Here is a 17041-nt window from a genome sequence, read left to right as displayed (position 1 = left end):
TATGTTGCATGAAATTCTAAGGGATGGGTAAATCTCATGCAGAGATGCAAATGAAAAAATAACACTGATGCACACTTCTAGTTGTTTTAAGATCACAGTATATTAAGATTATCTTCATGCACATGGTCATTTTTAACTCCAGCAACTTCAAAATAGATAGTTAAAGGGAAAAGTTTTTTTCTGGATCTTTGAACTTTCAGAACAGAGTTACGAGTCATGATCTTATTGCAAAGCACTTTCAATTAAAAAGAAATAATAACGTAACTGAAATAGAAAATAATAAGAACCAAACCTTTTATAAAAGTTCTTTATTTCACTCTTACTTTACATGGGTATTTATAAGCACCTTGTCATTAACTCTTGATTGAAAAAATCAACAAGACACAGAAATATTTGTCATTAAGAAAATACGCCCAGGCCTATGAATGTGCATATGAAGAGCAAAGTAAAAAGATACTAAAGCTATAGCCTAACTATGGAATTGATTCAATCCATTTTGGCTTTGTCAGAACACAAAGCATCCATTGCCACAAACCTAGACAACCAGTTGGGAGGGCATGTGTGCATGCTGGAGGTGTATTAACAGTTTTCACAACAGCTAATTGCTTGGCTGAACTGGGAAGGAAATTTTAAAGGGGGGGAGGGTTTCCTGTTCAGCCAGGTAATGACTGAATAAAACTTTAACAATGGCTGCATTTGAAGTGCAGAATTGAAGCAGTTTGATATTGCTTGAACAGCCATGGAATTGATGATATGGAATGCTGGGATTTGTTGTTTTGTGATATATTTAGTCTGCTCTGTCAGAGAGTTCTGGTGCCACAACAAACTACGAATAGCAGGATTCTGTAGGATGGAGCCACAGCAGTTAAAGCAGTGTCAAACTGCATTACTTCTACAGTGCAGATCCAGCCAATGTCTTTCAGTATGAGGATGGAGTGGAGGAGGCTGCATGCACCCTTGCCCACGCTACGGCTGCCTAGGATTGTCCCCGCAACCTTGAATACATTAAAAAGAAATATGTTCTTTTTACTTGGAATATTTTTCTAACCAAGCCTTGCTTGTTTGTTTGTTTTCTTTATGTTTCAAGCATTCATTGTTAATCCATTTTGTTCCTTTAAAAATAATGAAATTTCTCCCACAATTATGCAAATCATAGGCATAGATGTGTGCAGTTTCCATCTGATTCATCTTATTAAACTTTAAAAAAACTATACATTTTGAGAATAAAGGTTTTGAGTTTTGTCTTCCTTAACCAAGTAGTTTATGTTGACTTCATTCATTAGCATGTACACAACAAAAAATCACCGTATCAGTGTTTTCTGGCCTACACATAAAAAGTCTCCCCAGCCCCCTCTCTCTCCTTACACAAAAGCATACAAAAAATAATCTACAAAATCATTTACATTTGATTTCAGTAACAACAAAAATGTTTCTGAGGAAAAAAGTGTTTGTTTATCCATCAGAAAAGGAATGTCAGTAAACAATAAATACAATGTGCTTTCTTCATCATATAGACATATGTACACTTGAGTCTTTGGCTTATGTGTAAATTTCATTATAAAGAACTTTGATCAGGCCATCATTGCACATTAAAACAAAATAAACCAGTTATCATACATACTATATACATATGTATGTATGTGTATGTATATATAATTTTTCCCTTGAGACACGTGAAACATATAGAGACTATCAAACTGCACAATTGTTTGTTAACAGTTTATCAAAATAGGGACAAATAGGGAAATAAAAAGTTGAAACATATACATGCAACAGATGGTGGTTCTAGTGTAACTAAGAGACAGCTGAATATACAAACACTGAAAAGTCCTACCTCCAACAGCGGACACACTCTGCCTTGGCTCTTTATATTTGTGGCATCATATGATCATACTGTGTACAGGCATAAAAACAGTTCTTTATATATATATATATATATTTATATTTATATATAATTAAGATACACCATTTATTAAGAAAAATACTTTTGCATTTAAAAATTAAGCCTCGCCTTCACTAAAATCTTTCTTCACAGGTTCCACAGCTGATGGCAAAACACAATTTATTAAATTTCATATTATTTGGTTCATTTGATTGCATCCATCCTTTCCGACTAAGATGATTCAAGGTATTCCAGTGCGACATCATAGCAGAAACGATATTGCTCCTGGGATAGAAAAAGCATAGATAATCAAATTGAGTAGACTTTTAAAATGATAAGAGTACTAAGATTTGTTGCTAACTTTTCTGATTTATTCTGTAATGCTTTGAAAATTTATTGTCACCTTAAAATCTCACAATACAAGACAGCTTGATGATCTGGGTCACAATTCACTAAGACAGTTACAAATGCATAATTGAGAGCTGGACCTTCACAAATGGTCTGGATTCACTACTTTAAGGAACATGGCAGGGACCATGAAAGTTCCCCAGTCCTCATTTACTGGGCAGCAGCTACTATGATCAACAGGGATCTGTTCCCTTCTCATCAGGAAGCAATTGACTGACATCCCCATCCTGCCTTATCTGAGTGATCTTGGGAGTGAGGGGGGAATTGTGACAGGGTCCCTGTTTCTGTCTGTTGCACCAGAGATCACTCATGGAGCGGAGGGGTCCTGATCAACAGCAGAACAGATCCCCATCAATCACAGCAGCTGCTGCTTGGTAAATTGGGATTGAGGGTATTGGGCTGGGAGACACTATGTAGCTATGGAAAAATTTTTTCCATTGCTGAGTAGCTGTATTCTGGCCAGGAGCTGCTAATTATTTGCTATTTTTCAACTCCGTCAGTTACAAAATGAACAGTATTCTGATTAGTACATAATTTCATCTGTGGTGACTGACAATGTGCATTTTGCACCATCAGATGGCATTGTGTAGTTATCAAAGATCAACATCTTAATAATAAAGGGGCCAGAGAACTGTAGTGCTCAACTGAATGAACTCTAAAGCCAACTTTAACTCTCATCAGAAAATTCTGTAAGATCAAATAGATAGGACTTTGAATCTCTGTGGGTTGGTAAGCAGGGATGTTCATTTCTAGCTTTATTAGAAAGAGTTATGTATATTCAGAAGTCTTTTTTTTAACCTCAAGGCCCAATGTCTGGAAGAAAACACAGCTTACTAGCCTCAGTCAATTTAAACATTTAGACTCTTTAGCAACAATAAAAAAATCCCTATCTACCCCACCCCCAAGCCTAGAAACCAACACTGTACAATTGTTCACAGGAAACGAGAAGAGCTTTCAGAAAAGGTTTGTTGTTCACTCCATACTGGTTATCTGATCATATTGCTGAAAGTAGGGCAGGTAACACTGCTCCATTGGTTGTCATTGCTCGCTTTCTCACCCAGCTGAACAGCTGCTATGTGCATGAGGTTAAGACAGTTTCCCCACAAAATGCATGACACAGAAAACACAGAATTTTTCTAGCAATGATAGAGGAAGAACACAATACTTCTTTCTTTATGTATTTTGCTAAAGAATAAAGTGACATTCTTAGAAATCCCTACACAGTACTTTTCTAGAGAAAGTGTTTACTGATTACAAAATATATATTCTGAAATGGTTTTCAGTGCAAAACGGAGTAAACTTGAAAATGTAACTTTGTTGCATGCCCACCAACACATACAACAAAACTCTACATGCTTTAACCTTAATGGTTTGAAAATCCTGAAACCTATAGTGTGTAACTATGTGGGATCTTCATGGTAGTGGGGAATCAAAAGAGGAAAAATATTTTTATTTTAATTTCAAAAAATAAATGGAAATCTTTTTACTTTTTCCCCTCTACCCATCTAGATCAGGGGTCGGCAACCTCCGGCCCACGGGCCGGATGCAGCCCGCGGAGGCCTTCTAGCCGGCCCCTGGCTGCTGTTGCCGCCGCCGCCGATTGTGGCTTTTGCCGCTCTGGGCGTCGCCATTTTTTTGCCTAAAATGGCGGCGAAGTCTCGCGCGACCTTCCCTGAGGTCGCGTGAGACTTCACCGCCATTTTGGGCGAAAAAATGGCGGCGCCCAGAGGTGAAGTCTCACGCGACCTCAGAAAAGGTTGCACGAAACTTCGGCCTCCAGGAGGCCCGCTGCGGCCGTCGGAGGCCTCAAACAGGGTTCTGACGGCGGCAGCGGGACGCTCAGAAGCCTGGAATGAGCAGGCGGAGCCGCCCGCGCGGGTGTCCTCCTCCTCCTTCCCGGCCTCGGAGGGCCTCCAGGCCCCTCAGAAGCCTGGAAGGAGCAGGCGGAGCCGCCCGCGTGGTTGTCCTCCTCCTCCTTCCCGGCCTCTCAGGGCCCCCAGGGCCCTCAGAAGCCTGGAAGGAGCAGGCTAGGACGCCCGCACGGGCGTCCCTCTCCTCCTTCCCGGCCTCTCAGGGCCTCCAGGGCCCTCAGAAGCCTGGAAGGAGCAGGCTAGGACGCCCGCATGGGCGTCCCTCTCCTCCTTCCCGGCCTCTCAGGGCCCCCAGGGGCCTCAGAAGCCTGGAGGGAGCAGGCTAAGACGCCCCCACGGGCGTCCCTCTCCTCCTTCCCGGCCTCTCAGGGCCACCAGGGCCCTCAGAAGCCTGGAGGGAGCAGGCTAGGACGCCCGCACGGGCGTCCCCCTCCTCCTTTCCGGCCTCTCAGGGCCCCCAGAAGCCTGGAGGGAGCAGGCTAGGACGCCCCCACGGGCGTCCCTCTCCTCTTTCCCGGCTTCTCAGGGCCCCCAGAAGCCTGGAGGGAGCAGGCTAAGACGCCCGCACGGGCGTCCCTCTCCTCCTTCCCGGCCTCTCAGGACCCCCAGAAGCCTGGAGGGAGCAGGCTAGGACGCCCCCACGGGCGTCCCTCTCCTCCTTCCCGGCCTCTCAGGGCCCCCAGGGCCCTCAGAAGCCTGGAGGGAGCAGGCTAGGACGCCCGCACGGGTGTCCCTCTCCTCCTTCCCAGCCTCTCAGTGCCCGCAGGGCCCTCAGAAGCCTGGAGGGAGCAGGCTAGGATGCCCGCACGGGCGTCCCGCTCCTCCTTCCTGGCCTCTCAGGGCCCCCAGGGCCCTCAGAAGCCTGGAGGGAGCAGGCTAGGATGCCCGCGCGGGAGTCCTCCTCCTCCTTCCCGGCCTCGGAGGGCCTCCAGGCCCCTCAGAAGCCTGGAAGGAGCAGGCGGAACCGCCCGCGTGGGAGTCCTCCTCCTCCTTCCCGGCCTCTCAGGGCCCCCAGGGCCCTCAGAAGCCTGGAGGGAGCAGGCTAGGACACCCGCGGGGGCGTCCCTCTCCTCCTTCCTGGCCTCTCAGTGCCCCCAGGGCCCTCAGAAGCCTGGAGGGAGCAGGCTAGGACGCCCGCACGGGCGTCCCCCTCCTCCTTCCCGGCCTCTCAGGGCCCCCAGGGCCCTCAGAAGCCTGGAGGGAGCAGGCTAAGACGCCCCCACGGGCGTCCCTCTCCTCCTTCCCGACCTCTGAGGGCCCCCAGCGCCCTCAGAAGCCTGGAAGGAGCAGGCTAGGACGCCCGCACGGGCGTCCCTCTCCTCCTTCCCGGCCTCTCAGGGCCCCCAGGGCCCTCAGAAGCCTGGAAGGAGCAGGCTAGGAGCAGGCTATTATCATCATCATCATCATCACCACCACTCTGGGGGCGGAGCATGCGGCCCCGCCCCTGGATGGTGGAAGCTCCACCCCCAGCACACAGCCCCGCCCCCAGAGGGTGGAAGCTCCACCCCCCAACTTCGGCCCCCCAGTTGTCTGAGGGACAGCAAACCGGCCCCCGGCTCAAAAAGGTTGCCTACCCCTGATCTAGATGTTGCCAGCCTGTAACCCTCACAATTGCTGGCCATTGGTAGTACAGGCTAGAGCTGGTGGGAGTTGGAGCTGACCACTTGGATGTCACAGGTTTTCCATTTCTGTCCTCACTCTCAGTACCTCCCAGTTTATTTTACCAACGAATGCTCATGCTTATTGCCACACTGTCTTGCCTCCACAACTTTCTCTTTCTCTCTCTTCACATTCTGTTTTCTGAGATTCTGGGGAAGAGGATCCAGCCCCCTAAGATGCTAATAAAAGTTTTCCACCCCCAGAAAACCTGGTGAGCATTTAATTATGTTCATTGCAGCCAGACCAACTTGTATATTTTTGTACATTTTTTAAAAATTGTAAGAAAAAATAATAAATAGTTTTTAGAAATATCAAAAAATGTTTTTCATTGGAAAAATTAAGAATGCCTTAGCATGCACTAAAATTTATGAAACACAGACACAATGCTTCATGGTGCAAAAAGTGAGAAATATGCAGCCTGTGTATCAAATATAACCCATGGGTAGTCATCAGGAGATAAAGGTATCTAAATGTTAAGACAAATCTTGTAACACCACAGAACTCTCTACAGCTGGCTTCAGGAAGAAGTAAAAATAGTAAGAACCACTTAGGCTGAGTAGCCACATGTTTTCTGAAAAAGGAGAATTTCACCTAGCTATGAGAATAGTGGTGGGGGAGGTATGTTATTCTGCTCCCTATATACTGCCTTAAGAGACATCTTTTCTTTCACAGATTGTAGACATTATGACAGCCAAAAGAAACTTCTCATGAATCAAATTGGAAGAGGAAGAGAAATAGCTGAGTATGTTTTCAATGAGAGGCATTTGTCAAAGGTGAAAACACGTTTGGCATTTAGGCAGACATTAAGTGAATGCGAGAAAGTATGGGTCTGCAATATATTATAGGAATTTATTTTTGTATATTATCGTTATCTTAATGCATGATTTTTTTAAATGTATAGTTTAGCTATGAAAGTGTTAGCTTTAACCATGGAAGAATGCACCCATCTATGCAAATACTACGTTTTACGTTCTTTCCAAATCCATGAACTTACCGGCGTTTCTACCATATTTGGTTTACTGTTCCGTAAAGTTTTTACTGCATGGAAAACATCAATGACATTTTGCCTTTTAACCATTTCCACTACAATGCCTATGGCACAGAACATTCCACTTCGTCCACCGCCATTCCTGACCACAAAAAACAGGTTTTTTTTTTAAAAAAGGGAAAGGCTTATATGCTTTATATAAACAGATGTTACAAAACAAAATGTGTTAAATATACAAGAGAGATCATTTCCTATGAATAATAAAACCCATACGCAAAGTAAAGGAATGAACATTTACAATGAGGCTTCATGATAACATTCTCTACATCAGGGGTTCCCAACCTGGGGGTCGCCAGGTTGGGATTCCCCCCTGCCTCCCCCTCCTCCCTTTTCACCCGCGGGTGCCGGCACTAGTGCCGGCAACCACAAGGAGAAAGAACCGGGGTTGCCTCCTCCCCTTGCCTTCTCCTCGCGGGTGCCCTCGAAGGCACCCGCGAGGAGAAGACGAGAGGGCCAGGGTCGCCTCCTCCCCTCGCCTCCTCCCCGCGGGTGCCCTCGAAGGCACCTGCGAGGAGAAGGCAAGAGAGCTGGGACTACAAGCCCCAGTGGCCTTTGCGACTGGAAGTCCCACCCCTTCTTCCCCAGCGGCCTCCCTGATTGGTTGGGAGGCTGGGAAGGGGCGGGACATCCAGCCGCAAAGCCCACTGGGGCTTGTAGGCAGTCGAAAGTCCCGCCCCTTCCTCGCCTCCCAACCAATGAGGGAGGTCACGGGCAGGACTTTCGCCCGGAATGGGGGTCGCGGCACAACAAAGGTTGGGAACTGCTGCTCTACATCTTGAAAATTCCGAATACTGCTTTCTTGATTTGATAATCAGAAAACTTTCCAGTGCTTTTTTTTTGCAAAATAAAATATTTCTTTAAAAAATTCATAAAAGCACACTGAAGAAATATAATGAGTTTCCCTTGCCCACTAAAATAATCATCTAGAGAAAGAAAATATGGTGTAAGTAGTTCTCAATCAATTTTGCCTTAATATGAAATGGAAATAGTGCAAGTGATTTTCTAAAAAGTGACAGTGAAACTGGAGCTTCCCAGTACCATCAGGGAAAGAATTAACTACTTTTGCATGTACACAAGTTAACAGTCCCAATGAATCATGTGGGCCATAGGTTCCCTACCCCTGATTTAAAACGTGGATTTTTTTTCCAATTCAAAATTTTCTAGAAAATCCACATCACTGTACATTCCATTTGTTCGAGTTACTACAATTCTTAGCTTTTAAATTGCTTTAATGTGATTTCATTTATTGTACCCCTCCTGGAAATACCGATACAGTAGAATTTAGAAATATTTAAATAAACAAAACAAAAAAGACATTTCCATGATGGATAGTAGACAGCATAACATTAACTGAGTGTGAAAATGCTACATGATACTTACAGACAGTGAATTATCGTTCTCCCTTCCCCTTCTTCACATTCTTCTTGCCACTTTTCAACTTGAAGAATTAACTTCAAGAATGACCGTTTGGAGCCTGGAACATCCCTGTGAGATGCCCATCCCAGATACTGAAATTGCTGTACCATCAAATAACCTTCCTGAGGCTGTTGAAAATAATATCGTGTTAAATACTGAAAGGTAACCATAAAATACTTTACAGCATGAGAAAACTTTACAGTGAGAGAAAAAAAGAACAGCAGGATCATTACTGTATATATTCATGTATAAGTCGAGGAAAGGCTTCAGGGTCAAAATCCTGGATTTTGATATGACCCATGGATAAGTCGAGAACAGGATGGAAAGGGGGAAATACAACTTTCATCCCTCTTTCTCCTTCTCTGGACTTCTCCCAACCGATTCCCAGGTGCTGGAGGAGAGGTTTTAACATCAGATTGAGAAAGGAAGCAAGTGATTTTAAATGGAGAGTTGTTTCCATAGGAAGCCAGGTCTTGCAAAACATAATGGAGAGATGGCTTTAAATGGGGACTTGTTTCCACAGGAAGCCAGGTCTTGCAGAATGGACTGGAGGGGGAAGGAATTGGTGTGAAATGGCGATTGGGGCATCAGGCTTGCTTGCTTTAGGACCTTTCTAAGCACTACTGGTGTATTGACCCTTATATAAGTCTACCTAGAATTTTAGAGTCAATTTTGGGGCATAAATTTCTCGACTTATAGCCAAGTAATCAAACTCTTAATCAAAATTGTAAAAACAAACCATAACGAAACAGGGAGAAGGAAATTTTGCTTCAGGGCATAATAACAAAAACCTGTCCTGTAAACTGAAAAAGCTTTCAATAAGAATAAATACATACATAAGGATAGGCCATGTCTAATGAAAAAAATAAATAAATCAGTGGTTCTCAAAACTTTTACTTTTGTAACCCCCTTTACATCTATATTTAGATGTTGCACATACCCACACCGCTTGTCATTGAATAAAAATAACTTGTTTGTTTAGTGTGTGTATTTTCATTCATACATACTTATATTTTAATATCTTAAAAGGAAATAGCTCTCCTCCTCCCTCTGGGAGACGCTCCAAGTGCTCTCCCTGCCATTCTCTTCTCCTCCAAGACAGAAAAGGTTTGGGATGAGTAGGAGAGGAGATCAGGGCCTCATGGGGTTCTGGTGTCCCCCATGAACAAGTCTCATGCCCCTGCTTGGGACCCTTCCCCACTGTTTGAGAACCACTTGATTAGATGACGGGACACATAGGATTGTTACTCTTTGAAAACTTAAGTGCCAGCCATTTCTTAGTATCTAACCAAGAATTCACTGGAACCCATCTCTACTAAAGAAGAGAAGCATAGCTGTCTTTGTTAGCAAAGTCTAATTTCAGATGGTGAGCTATTTTTGAAGCATCCAAAGTAGTTATTTGTAGCCTATCTTTCCTTCAAGGAACACAAGACACTATATTTGAGTCTTTCATTTAATGAGCACAACTGTCCTGTGGTGTAGAGTGAAATGGGGTCATCTTAGATGTGCAACCCATCCACACTGCAGAATTATAGTGCTACTATTACACTTTGCCATGGTTCTGTATTATGGAATCCTGGGACTGGCAGTTTAGGGAGGGACATCAGAAATTCTCAACCAGAGAGAGTGCTGGTACCTCTACAGACTATAAACTCCACGATTCCACAGGATGGGGCCATGGCATGTAAAATGGAATAATAGCACTATAATTATATAGTGTGAATGGGCCCCGAGTCTGACCTTTTAACCATTTACAAAATTAAACCCTTTCCTCCATAGAGATGGTGGTGCTTTCATTTCCTAAGCAGTGTGCTCTTCTAGTTCCAAAACTCACTTTTAGATGCCTCTAAAACTCAAGGGAAGCCTAATCAAGTAGTGTTGCCTAGTAGGCAGACTGATATCCTTGCAGAAATGTTGAAGTGATCCATTTAATTTAAAGCAGGATAGTTTGAAATCCAAAGGTACAGGACAATCTTTGTAACCTCCTATATCTAACAAATAATAGTAACAAGAGTCAAAGCCTCCTGTTTGATATAAATGCAGTGAAATGGAGAATCTACACGTTCTATATAGTGCTATGTTAGACACAGAAAGCAAAGACCATAAAAATGGAACAAATAGAAGTGCAACAGCTACTTTGCTTTTCCAGTCATTTTTTTTGCCCTTCTGGGATGGGTGGGTGGCAAAAATGATCACAAGTTCAGATCAATCTAAATTCTGTAATGGTGGTTTGAAGCAGATTGAGATGACTTTGGGAATAATCTTTATAAAAGAAACCAAAGGATTGTTTGCACCCCTTTAAGTGAATGCACTTACTAGAAATCAAGTGAATATAAAAGTAAATATACATCATAGTGGCAGTACAAACAGATAACTGTGGCAAGAGTACCTCTGATACTCACAGTGTGTTGTACACTACAACACATGGCAAGTAAGTGTGCTTTCCCAATAACAGGTCCAAGCACTATCTGTCAAAAAGCATCACATAGCTATTCTGTCTTTCACCCTTTGAAAAAACATAGTGATCATCTGGGAACCTTGTAAAATTCTTCATTTAAGGCAGACTAATTGTACATTACCTGCAAGCACACTGAAACTATTAGGTTTCCAACCTGTTTTGAAAACTATTTGTCTGTTTTGTTTTTCAAACCTTTCCCAGAAAAAACATTAAAAAACGACAACAGTGAAGTTCAATAGCAGCTCATTAAGTGGGATTCTCCTGTTAATCATGGCTATATTCCTTACCCTTGTTAAATTGCATATCCTGAAGATTCTGTTTATTACATCGCAATCCATAGAGCAAGACATGCATTCCACTTGAATTGGACCATATCTCAGCATTCCTTCTTCTGGCCAATACTGTGGACATCCCTATAGAATATTCAATAGATGTAATTAAATTATAAGTAGCATTGTGTGCTGTGTTAAAGTACTGTAACAGATAAATTGTACATTTTATCTAGCTTCATTTAAGATGGTGTTCATATGCTTAACTAAGGGTCTATCTACACAGTAGAAATAATGCAGTTTGGCACCACTTTAGTTGCCATGGCTCAGTCCTACAGAATCTTGGGATTTCTAGTTTGGTACAGCACCCACAAGCTTTGGCAAAGAAGGCTAGATCCTTACAAAACTATAAATCCCAGGATTTTATAGAATGGAGCTAGAGCACTTAATGGTATCAAATTGTATTATTTCTATGGTGCAAATGCACCTCAACTTGGTATAGATCTGGAGGTTGCTCGTGTATGTGTATGTGGAGGGGTGATGTTTAACAGAGTAAGAAAAATTCAAATGAATAGCCATATTAGTCGAGATCAATATGCAAATAGATAGATCTTGTAGGACCTTTGAGATTCGGGCCTGAAGAAGATGGGCCAAATAAAGATGCTTCTGGACACTTTGGGGACATAGCGTTTATATGATGTATGCCCCTGAAGTGGCTAGAAGCTACTCTGAGGCCAGCTAATGCAGCACAAAGCCATTGCAAAAAGGAGCTGGAAAAAGCCACTCCTGCCAGCAGCCCATTTGGGAATGTGGCAGCAGCTGCCTTCGGGACTGCGGCATCTAATTGCCATAGTCCCAGAGTGGTCAGCCAGAGTGGCCTCTGGCTGCTCCTTTTGCCCAGTATGCTTCATCCCTCACTGAAAAAAAAAAACCCTGCTTTCAGTGAATAGCATTGCTTTCAGTGAATAGGATTACTTTATAATGCTAGCTAATTTATTTGATAGCATTAAAAGATCCCCACTGAGGTATTTAATACATGCATAGATACATATCTCCAAATGCTTTATACATTATTGGAGGCTTCACATTTCTCCACCACAATATATAATCCAGATTTCCAGGGGTACATAATTGTGATTATGGGCCAGAAACAGAACCATCATCCTCACCCAATATTGCATAGTCACAATTCTCATTATTTTTGACAGATATTTTGAGTGGATTTCATTTTAGATCATTTTCTTCCCTGGTAGATTAAATTTTAAAAAATCTAAGAGATCACACAAGCAATAAGTAAGGGATTTTAAAACTATGACAGTAACAAGTTAGTGAAGAAGTGGTGCTTTTAGGAAGGTGTACTTTAAAAGTAACTTTCCAAACTGTGGCCTAAATATGCAGGCTTGCTTTGCAATTCTAAATTCCCTTTAGATATAGTTGATAGAATATAACACTGATCAAATAAAGTTCATTGTCCAGAAAAAATAATAAAGCTGTCACATGCATTTTAAAATAACTGTTGTTATACACTTGCTCCCTCTGTGCCATGTTACAGGTAATGTTGTTACTTGCAAACACATTATTTTACTCCTCCTTGGGAGTATTTACTTCTGAATCAGCTGTAAATATCAAATAGTCTCAAGGGCGGTCAAGCTTGGCCAATATATCCCATCAAAACCTATGGGCAAGAATACTTTTCCCTCAGGGAAGGGAGAGATATGGAAGAGCAAGTAAACTTTGCCTTCTTCCTTAGAGGCTATACATGAAGTGTCAAAGAAAATTAAAACAAAGTATAGCTAAAATAATGAGGATACTTTTTAAAAATAATAAACTATAAAAAAGTATTTAAAAGAACAATCTTGAGAATAAAAGTAAAGCACACATACAGCACTGAAAGGACCTTATGCACAACCAGCTAATTTGTGTCTTTCAATTAAAGCAGACAAGAGCATACATCAATTTCAATGAAAAACAACAGACATCAGGAACTTACCTGTGCTAAATCAATTTCATTTAACATCACAAGAGAGGTACACCCATAGTCATATACCAGTCTCCAAAAATCTTTCACAGTGTTTGGCAAAGGGTGCTGTGTGACAATGAAAGCGGCAGGCTGCCTGTAACTCTATTTTTTTTAAAAAAGAGTAAAAATAGTAAATAAGAGAATGGCAATCAGAAACAAATAATCTTGTGTGGATATGAGACAACTTCCCAGCACACTCACTGCAGCAGCAATAAATAATTGTTGTTAGTTTCTGGTAGAGAGGAGCAGACAGTAAAGGGTTGGGTTGGTACCTCTCTCCCTTAGCTGGAGGGACTAAGAAAGTTTTAAAAAAGTTTACCTTACTGTAAGACCAGCATACCTCTTTATCAGTTTTTAATTTCAACAGAGATTTACTAGTGCTCCCAGACCTCAGTAACAAAATGGTAGTTTTCAAAGAAGCAGCTGTGTTAGTGTTTTGCAGCATAAAAGGGAGGAAGGAAGAGGGAGGAAAAAAAGAAATGTGGCAGCAGCATTAAGTCTAACTGGTTTTTATTCTTCCATGATCTTTCATGGCTGCAGTACCAAGTACCGATTAGACTTGAAGGTGCTTCCACTTTCTATTTTTCTTCCCCATCTTCCTCCCTCCAGTTTCACAGCTGTTCTAGTAAACCAGTAAAATACTAGGTGGTTTTCAAATAATAATAATAATTGCAAATTTCAAAAAATTATCTTGCAAATCCAAAATCAGGAGTCGGAAGCTCCCCCCCCCCCCCCTACCCCAAGCAATTTCTGAATGCTGTTCTATCTTTTTTTTTCTTTTGTTAAGATCTCTGCATAATGTGGTGTTGTGGGTTTCTATGACTGGGTGGGGTTTTCAGAGACATAGTCAAATACCTAAACATCTACATCATGCTGGCACAATATAAGGAAGTCAGGAAGCTCAAAGTTCTGCCTCCATTCTGGTAACAATACTTGGTTCTTAGACTACATACAGAAACCTCCATAGTTTGGGCAGACTTTATTCACAATTCAATCCTCTTCAACCAGAATGATTTCACATTTTTTTGTGGAAGTATTGGCAACATATACCAAATGTCCTAACATATACCAAATGTCATCCAGTGAGCTGAACCCATCGCTCATTTGGCCAGGTTTTCTTATTTTCTCTCTCTCCAGTCTTACAAGTCTGACAGCTTACAACCCTTACAAGTTTGAAAAAACAGGAATAATTTCCTTCTCTCCTGTCACCCCCCCCCCCCTCCGGGGGTCTTGCCTCCTCTCATCTCTTCTTCACTGACTGCCCTTAGATTTCCAACCTTACATGCCTTTCCTTTGAACTCCTTCACTCCCACTTCATTCCCCTGAAGAATCTGACAGACTTTCAGTGGTGGGCTGCAGCCCTGTATCTGCAGTAAACAATGCAATAAAGCTTGAGATGGGAAAGAACAGGACTCTGCTCTAGCTGGTCTTCCTAAAGCCATGGCTCCCTGCCTACAACAGGCAAGGTAAACAGCAGCTGCCTCCAAAATACTTTATTCATCATGAATGAACAGCAAAACAGAGAACAAGCAAACATAAAAGACAAAAAAGGTAAGCCTGCCTTGCCAACTATCTCTACCATGTAAAAACAGCAACACAGATAAGTTTGGTCATGTAGAAATCATAAGAAAAGTGGTGGATGGTGAAAAGTGGTCATCCCTGAATGCATTTTGGAAGAAATCTTCCAGTATTCTCTAGTCGGTTCATAATATGTTTAATTATGCAAGAATTACCTGACATGGTTGCTTCAAATCAGACTTGCATCTAATTTTGAATATAAAACTAGCTGAAATAGAGCTAACTCAGCTCCCTGAACTTTTTATTGGAACTAACTAACTAACTAACTAACTTATTTATTTATTTATTTGTATCCCGCTCTTTTCCCAGGACTGGGACTCAGAGCAGCTTCACAGTATTTAAAAATAAAAAAAATTAAAAAATAGTACAATAAAATAAAAAGTACATTGAAAAGAATTTTTAAACTGGTCCAACATCGAACATCCCAGCCTGTCCTTATAGTAAATCCCTAAATGACTGTGTGAACAGGCAGGTCTTCACCTGCCGGCGGAAGGCCATCAAGGAAGGAGCCGTTCTGATCTCCCTGAGCAGGGAGTTCCAGAGTCTAGGGGCAGCCACTGAGAAGGTCCTCTCCCCACCAACCATGTTTGTGGTTATGTTGGGACAGAGAGAAGGGCTTCCCCAGAGGATCTTAGAGTCCGGGCTGGTTCATAACTAAGGCCTGCTGTGACACTTTTAATGAGTTCTTTGCAGATAAAATCTCTCAGATAAGGGTTGATCTAGATGTCGGCATTATGACAGAAACAGTGGACTGTATTAAACTGGATCATTTTGAGTTTGTAAATACCGATGAAGTGGACAAGTTCCTTGGAAATGTAAGGAAGATGACATGCCCTCTCGATCCTTGCCCATCATGGCTGACCACCCAGGGAGGTGATGCAATGAAAATATTATTACAACTTATAATTAATGCATCCTTTTGGGAGGGAATATTTCCATCTAAATTAAAACAAGCAGTAGTAAGACTGCTTTTTGAAAAACCCTCCCTAGATCCCCTGGTAAGAAACAATTATAGACTGGTCTCCCTTTTACCATTCTTGGGCAAAGTGATCGAGAGGGCAGTTGCCTCCCAACTCCAAGCTGTCTTCGATGAAGCCGATTATCTGGATCCATTTCAAACTGGCTTCAGGGCAGGATACGGAGTTGAGATGGCCATGGTTGACTTAGTCGATGATCTCCGTCTGGGCATCGACAGGGGAAGTGTGACCCTGTTGGTGCTCTTGGACATCTCAGCAGCCTTCAATACCATAGACCAGTGGTGGCGAACCTATGGCACGAGTGCCAGAAGTGGTACTCAGAGCCCTCTCTGTGGGCACACATGCCATCACCTCAGCACAGAGTTTGCCAGAGTTTGTTACTAGAAAGTCAAAGGGACATGGCACTTTGCGATAAATAAGTGGGTTTTGGGTTGCAGTTTGGGCACTCAGTATCTAAAACGTTTGCCTTCACTGCCATAGGCCATGGTATCCTTCTGAAAAGCCAGAGGGAGTTAGGTATTGGGGGCACTGCAATCCAGTGGCTCCTCTCCTACTTCTTGGGCAGATTCCAGATGGTGAGGCTGGGGACAGTTGCTCTTGTATGAGAGAGCTGACATCTGTCATCCCTCAAGGCTGTTTAACATTTACATGAAGCTCCTGTGAGAGATCATCCGGAGATATGGGGTGCAGTGTTATCAGTTGCGCTGATGACACCCAAATCTATTTCTCTATGCCTCTGACTGTTGCAGTGACTAAGAATGGCATCTCTCCTCTGGATGCCTGCCTTGGGTCAGTGGGCTGGATGGGCTGGATGAGGGAAAAACGGAGGTACTTGTGAGAGGTACCCCAAGTTCAGTGACAGAATTTTGTCAACCAGTCCTGGATGGGGTCATACTTCCCTTAAAGGACAAAGTTTGCAATTTGGGAGTACTCCTGGACCCATCTTTACAGTTATCATCCCATATGGATATGATGTCCAGGAGTGCATGGTACCAACTTCGGTTGATATGCCAACTGCATCCCTACCTAGACCAAAAGGACCTTGAAGCAGTGGTACACGCACTGGTAATCTCTCGTTTAGATTTCTGTAATGCACTTTACATGAGGCTACCTATATACCAAGTTTGGAAGCTTCAAATGGTGTGGCAGCTAGATTGGTCATTGGAACATCTAGATCAGACCACATAAACACCAGTATTAAAATCTCTTCACTGGCTACCGATTAGCTTCCGGGCGCAGTACAAAATGTTGTTTATTACCTTTAAAGCTCTACATGGCGTGGGCTTGAGTTACTTGAGGGAACGCCTCTCCCTACACAATCTGCCCCATACTCTCAGAACAACCGGGAAGAACTTATTAGAGTATGTAAACACCAGGTTAACAACAACTTCCCACAGTCATTTACTGCCGTTGCTCCTAAATTATGGAATGGCTTGCCGGAGGATATCTGTCTCA

At 42.7% G+C, this 17041-nt stretch overlaps 1 protein-coding gene across 7 annotated transcripts in view; it reads right to left on the bottom strand.

The window, feature by feature from the left end:
- Positions 1 to 322: 322 nt before the first annotated feature.
- The window catches only part of PTPRK (protein tyrosine phosphatase receptor type K), a 468792-nt gene continuing 452073 nt past the window's right edge, over positions 323 to 17041 (bottom strand). For all 7 annotated transcript variants that reach the window (XM_089530406.1, XM_089530407.1, XM_089530409.1 and 4 more), the window contains 5 exons: positions 13002 to 13133; positions 11030 to 11155; positions 8249 to 8412; positions 6815 to 6950; positions 323 to 2167 (listed from right to left, as the gene is read on the bottom strand). In XM_089530406.1, coding sequence (XP_089386532.1) covers positions 2114 to 2167; positions 6815 to 6950; positions 8249 to 8412; positions 11030 to 11155; positions 13002 to 13133 — 612 coding nt within the window. In that variant the 3' untranslated portion in view covers positions 323 to 2113. The remainder of the gene's footprint in view (positions 2168 to 6814; positions 6951 to 8248; positions 8413 to 11029; positions 11156 to 13001; positions 13134 to 17041) is intronic.

The sequence above is a fragment of the Sceloporus occidentalis genome, unplaced genomic scaffold, assembly GCF_023333645.1.
Source record: "Sceloporus occidentalis isolate IW3139 unplaced genomic scaffold, rSceOcc1.0.p SCAF_6, whole genome shotgun sequence".
Lineage (NCBI taxonomy): Eukaryota > Metazoa > Chordata > Lepidosauria > Squamata > Phrynosomatidae > Sceloporus > Sceloporus occidentalis.
The sequence above is the reverse complement of the archived record's forward strand: the minus strand, read 5'-3'. Positions and strand labels throughout refer to the sequence as shown.